The sequence below is a fragment of the Meleagris gallopavo genome, chromosome 12 (genome assembly GCF_905368555.1).
Source record: "Meleagris gallopavo chromosome 12, MGAL_WU_HG_1.1, whole genome shotgun sequence".
Classification (NCBI taxonomy): Eukaryota; Metazoa; Chordata; class Aves; order Galliformes; family Phasianidae; genus Meleagris; species Meleagris gallopavo.
This window is the reverse complement of record NC_139415.1, coordinates 10,576,641-10,582,640: the sequence shown is the minus strand read 5'-3', so window position 1 is coordinate 10,582,640 and position 6,000 is coordinate 10,576,641. Positions and strand designations below refer to the sequence as shown.

Genomic DNA, 6,000 nt, shown 5'->3' with positions numbered 1-6,000 from the left:
AGTGCTGGGGAGCAATTCAGGATCCAACATATCAGCTGGGAGAGTTGTGTGTTACTGTGAGGAGCTGATATTTGCATATTTTACAGGACAACCTTTTGAAAGTTAGATAGAAACCACTTGTAGTCTCTCTATTACTACGCTTAGATACAAGCTTCCTGGCACCAACTTCTTATACACGTAAGAATCAACTGCGAAGAATAATAAGAGAACGTTCAGCCTACTCTTTTATAGATGATTGACAAAATGGTTTTGAAAGTGGCCTCATCCTTGTCACTTTTAAAGACACAGAAAAGAGTTCTCAACGACTGCTCTGAGATCATCTTGGTTCATTTCTGGAGAGCGGAGAGGAGAGCAGCTTTTGCCTTAGGAATCAGATGGGTGTCAGCTGTGGGGCTTTTCTGCCCTGCTGTGGGACTGGTTGAAGGTTTCATGTTCATTGCAATCGAAAGGACAAGAGCATTGGGTTGGGTTCTTTTTTAACTAGATAGATTATTTGTCCAAATTGTTTATTAGATATTCATTGAAGTGGAGTTTAACAACAAAAATCATATATCTGAGCGTTTTCAGCAGTCTGGCTTAAAATGCTTTCCCTTCACAGCTGCTTGTCTTTGAAATTTTATATCCAGTGATATTATAATTACATTAATTTTCCAGCTGTCAGGGGATTTTCAAAGCTGATTCTCTACTTCAAATGTAAAAATCAAGAATTGCTGGCAGCTTTTTTTGGTTAAACTTCTGGATAACGTTTCAAGATGGTTATTTGTCAAAGGGAAAAAAGGAAAAAAAGAAAGGAAAATGGCATGGCTCTGTTATGGTAAAAAAAATATAGATTTCATTGGTCTCGTTGGAAATAAAAGAGGGGGGAATCACAGTATTGAGTATTTTATTTAATACTGTCTGCCATGGGAAATAAAGAGACTGCCTTGGAGTATAATCGTTCAAAATGGCTGCTGCTCTGAAATACAGGGATATATGAAATAAAGGAGGGTGGCAAAAGATGACAGTAGTGAGAATAAGACTGAAGGAGAGCACAGAAATGCTGAAAGAGAGGAAGAGAGCGGTGAGCTGTGTGCTCCTCAGTCTGTACTGTATGCACATGGAGCAGCTTTCTGAAAGGGCTGTTCCCTCTGCATCCTCAGACAGACATGGTGCCTTTAGGAGGCCCATGGGAAGAGGAGGAACGTCTCATCTGAAGGAGCTACATCCACTTGCAGAATGGGGCTGTGCTTGGTCCTCAGCTTGAGCTGTGCAGGGGATCTGTGCCCTCTGTACTTTGGGTTGCCCTATACCACAGCCCCGTAATATTCACACACGTGAATACCAAAGGAGGAGGGAATCACCACCATCTTCTGCTGGAGCTGGGTCAGAAGTGACATATCATGTCACAGACAGAAGCTTAAGAACTGATTCATTTTAAAGCACATTTATAGTTCTCATTTGCAGAGATCTCAGAATACCTCAAGGAAATGGCAAACTGTATTATACCAAACAGTGTGAATCAGTGGGAATGATGCGCAACTTAGAACACCTTGCAGCAGCACAGGAGTTAAGATGGAGTCATCCATAGGGCGATGGCTTCATGCAGTGCTGATGGGAACAAGTGGTTTGCACAAACCTCAGCCTTGTCCCCACCCCTGGGGCTTTGCTACTGACTTCATCTGGGGACACAACTTTATCCTGTTTGGCACCAGCCAGGAGACCAGTGTGCCATGCTTTATAAAGGAGAATATCTCATCCTTATGGAGCAAAGGAGGGAATTTCTGAAGAAATGTGGGTTGTTTTTTTTTGTTTGTTTGTTTTTGTTTTGTTTTTTTGTTTCTTGTTTTTTTTTTGTATGTGGGATTGCAATTCCATTTTGGCTCTCCAGACATCAGGAAAAAGCTGTCTGTTAGGGTGGGGGTCTACGCTGGTGTCACTGCAGAAGGGGTTAAGCAAGCAGCCATAAAGCCTTTCCAACAACTTCAAAACTTTCCATGAAGGAATGGATGAATTGACAAGAGATAATGAGAAAAGTCGAAAATAATCACTCTTGCTGGCAAGGTATTAATTATAACTGTGTGGGAGAAGCCAAAATCCTCTCTGTGGACTGGGTATCTTCTCCCAGGGAACAACCTTGCCCGCTCTGCCAGCAGCAGGACAGCAGGGCCACGGCTTTGTATGGATCCTCGTCCTGGGACTGTCGGAGGGCAGCGGCACTGCCACGGCACCACAACGCGGCTCTTCCACCTTAGGGCGATTTTGCCTTTTGCAGTAAGGAAACATCCCTCTTTATTTTCACGGAACCTAGAGGGAAATAACGCATGGCCACCGTGTGTGGCACTGCTTTGCAGGGCTGCTGCGAGTGCTCAAAGCCAGTCGGTGCCGCTCGTCCCTCTGCTGGAGGCTGTGCCTGGGGCTGGCTGGTACGGTGCTGGCCGGGCTGGGGGGCTTCGGCCTGCCAGGGGCTGAAGCTGCCCGGTCGTCCCAGAGCTCCTTGGGATCCATGGCAGGATGCGGGGATTTGGTCGTTTCCCTGGGAAAACAGATTAAAAGCGCGAAAGCAAGTGCAGAGCCGGTTCCCGTCCGAGCCAGGAAATCTCCGGCTTGTGTTTCACGGGACGTCCCCGGAGTCGGGGCAGGAGGGCTCTCCGGGCTCTCGGACCGCAGCCGGATCCGGTCGGCTCACGGCCCCAACGCCGTTCTCAGTCTCGCGGTGTCGGGGCAGCGGTCCCGATGCGCGGAGCCGCTCGGCAGCCACCCCCACAACTTCCCCCGAAGTTTTGGCCCCGGCAGCCCCTAGGCGGGCGGCGGGAGCCGGGAGACAGGGGCCGCTCCCTCCCTCCGGGGTTTCCACCGCTGCCGGGCACCCCCATCCAGCAGCACGGCTCCTGCCCGAGCCGGGGAGCGGAGGGACCCCGGGGGCGCACCCGCCGCTCCGCCCCGCTCCGCCCCACCGCCCCCGCGCTGCCGCCTGGCGGGGCGGCGGGTGCCGCGGGAGGCTGCTCGGTGCCGCCGCCGCCCGGGAGGGAGGTTATGTAAGGGGGAAGGGAGGCGGCGGCAGGAGGAGGAGCAGGACGCTTCGCCGTGCCGCCGGGCGGCCGCAGCCGGGAGCCGAGAGCGGGGCGGCCGCATGTGCGAAGTGGGAACCCGGCCGCCGCTGGCCGCCGAACGCGGGGAGCCGCCCGGAGGGGCCGCCGCCTCCGAGAGGTGCCGAGACATGGGGTGAGTCCGCCGAGCCCCGGCCCGGCCCCGCCGCAGGTGCCGGAGTGCCCTGCGGTCGCTCCCGGAGCCGCCGTTTTGTAGCGCAATTAATCATTTCCCCGCGGCGGGAGCTCCCACCCGAACCGCGCCGGCGGAGCGAGCTGGAGCGAAACCCGCGGGGCGCGGGGCCGGCGGTGCGGACCCACCGGGACGGGCGGGCAGCGCCGGCGGTGCGCGGGGGGAGCGGGCGGTTGGGCAACGCTCAGCCCCGGGCAGCGCCGTGCCGTGAGCCCGGAGCCGCCGGCAGCTGCCCGTGCCCCGCTCCAGCTGAGGGAGACGTGGCCGAAACTTGCCCGAACTGTGTCGGGCGTTCGGGAATTTGTGCAGATATCCTCCGACCTTTTATTTCCAGTCTCTGCTCGCATGCGGTGATCTCTGGCAGAATTCATCTTGAGTTTCCCCCAAAGCATTCGTGCCTTTCTCCTATCCTCTAACTTTAACGCGAGGACAAAAGCCGAGTGCTAGCGTTCGAGCGGTGTATGAGCTGAACATCGGAGCGGAGGTGACCGTGGTTCCTTAGGCTTCAGCCTAAAGGTTGGAGAACCTCAGAACCAAAACGGTTCGGGGGATTCCAAGCCCCCGCGCTCAGTTTGCTTTAGTTTGGTGCTATTATGCTCTTACACCTTTTTCTCACCCCCACCTCCCCCCCACCCCGTGGCCGGGTGCTGCTCCCCAGGCTCTAGGCATCCTCGTGCTGCTTCCAGTTGTGCAAGCTCCCCCTCCGCACTGGTGTATTGCCATCAAAGTGCTATAATTTGAGACAATATGGATAAATAATGAATTAAAATGCCATGCGTGTGCCTGAATTTGATACCGGCAGCACTGAATAAAAATCCAGAGGCAGAGGAGAGAAATAAGATCCAAGTGGTTGTCTCCTGATGTTTCACTGCAGGATGGCAAGGGGCTCATCTGCTTCTTCAGCGTGTGAAGTTCCACTAGAATTAAATAAAGTACCCTTGGGGTCCTAGAAAGCAGCATCACGATGTGCTTGCTGCTGGGGCAGTGCAGCCGTGCTGAATTCAGGCTGGGCAGCGACACCTGGCCAAGGGAAGCCCACTTGTGCCCCTGCACCTGGATGTCTCTAAGGGCAGGTGTTTGCCGTCACCGTTTTTATCTGCTCTCTGTGCTGCTGGGTGAGCTCAGCTGGGAAGTGCAGCCAGGGGACGGAGGCAGTGCTCCCAGCCCTGCTTGGTGCTGTGCTGCCCCGAGAAGGGCCCTGCAGTGCTCTGGGTGCAGGTTGGGCTGTGCTCTCCAGTCCGGTTCGGTACCTGAGTCAATGTGTGTGGTTTCAGTTAGTTTCTGTTGGTCTGATAGGGAGCTCATGTTCTTGACACCATTCATTCCCAGGGCTGCAGCATGGGCTGCACACATCGGTACGCTCTGTGCTGAGTGCAGACAAAGTGCTTTTTGCATGGATGTGTTGGAGGTGTCTCACGTCATTACCTTGCCAGTCACCCTTCTGTCACAGAAAACTTCCAAGTCTTGGTAGGAGGGCTCGGTACACTTGGCCAGGAGCCATCTCCATCTATGCCTGTGTGTATTGCAGCCTTTCCTTCTGTGAAATGGGCACCTCTGTGCTCACCCAGCCCCATGCTGTGCTGTGTGGGGCAGCGCAAAGCTCAGCCTGATTTGAAAGAGCAGATTTTGTCCCAGTGATTCCACAGGATTTGCTTCCTGGGCTCAATTTGGTGTCACACATGGACAGATTCCCATGGGAATTGTGGCAATAACTTGACTCCTAGCACTTAAAATATGTTGTTATTATTTATTTTCTATTTCTGTTTTCTTCCTTTGGGGGTGACTGTTGCTAATGATTCATTTAAGTGCTTCCTATGGATTTGGCAGTGATGGATGGTGCTATGAAACCCGATAGAGCCACTCGAGCTCAGCAAAGCTATTTAAATTGCTTATTAGCTGTGAGCTGAGCTATTTAAACTGTTGTTTTAGTTCAGCTTAGTAGGCAGCAAGGTAGTGTCAAGTTTTACAAAAGTCATTCATGTGCTCAAAACCAATGAAGCCTGGAAGCCAGAGAATGTTGAAACAAAAAGTGTATGAACAAAACCAGACTGGTACAGTGCCTGTTGTGTCCACGCAAACCATATCTGTGGGTCAGACTGTTGTTTGAAGTCTCACTGTGCACTTGTTTACTTTGTAGGGAAAAACCTGCTTGTAAGTCACAGCTTTCTTGTACACGGCTTGTCTGACAGCTGTCACCAGCTCAACAGCACAAGGGACTAAGCTTAAAAATAATGCACTGTACCAAATTTCCAGTTGTATAGTCTTTTGTCTGCAAATCTCTTGATTTGTGTGTTGGTGCTGCAAGCCAAGTGCAACTGAAGCCCAGAAGATGGGCGGCTTCTCTGTGGCTCCAATGTCCATGGGCTGTGCCCACTGATCTAACAGCCATGGTCTGATTTAGTTGTCCTCAATCTGAGCAGTATAAGTTAACTTTCCAGTTATGAAGCTGCTTCGCTTACAAGGTGATTTATGGAGGTATGGGCTTGCTGCATCCTTTGTGCTTATGCTCTTTTACTATTTTCATTTCTTTAGTATCTTTGCATTCCCTTATCTGTCAGTTACAAAATAGTTCTTGTTATGAGGCATGTGACAAGTTTGGATTGGATGTAGAAATCACTGCTGCTGAAGCTGGTATTTATATTATTTGTTGGATTAAAATTCAACTAATTTAAATATCCTCTGGCAATAAATTCAAGTTTCAAATCTGTTTTTATAAAACCATATCAAGTGAAAATCAGGCTT

The 6,000-nt window shown here is 51.3% G+C and overlaps 1 protein-coding gene across 1 annotated transcript in view; it reads left to right on the top strand.

Moving 5' to 3' along the window:
• Nucleotides 1-2,925: 2,925 nt before the first annotated feature.
• HOMER2 (homer scaffold protein 2) overlaps nt 2,926-6,000 on the top strand; it is a 48,355-nt gene continuing 45,280 nt past the window's right edge. The window contains exon 1 of the mRNA XM_085233956.1: nt 2,926-3,201. Within this exon, the coding sequence (XP_085090082.1) occupies nt 3,110-3,201 (92 nt within the window). The 5' untranslated portion in view covers nt 2,926-3,109. The remainder of the gene's footprint in view (nt 3,202-6,000) is intronic.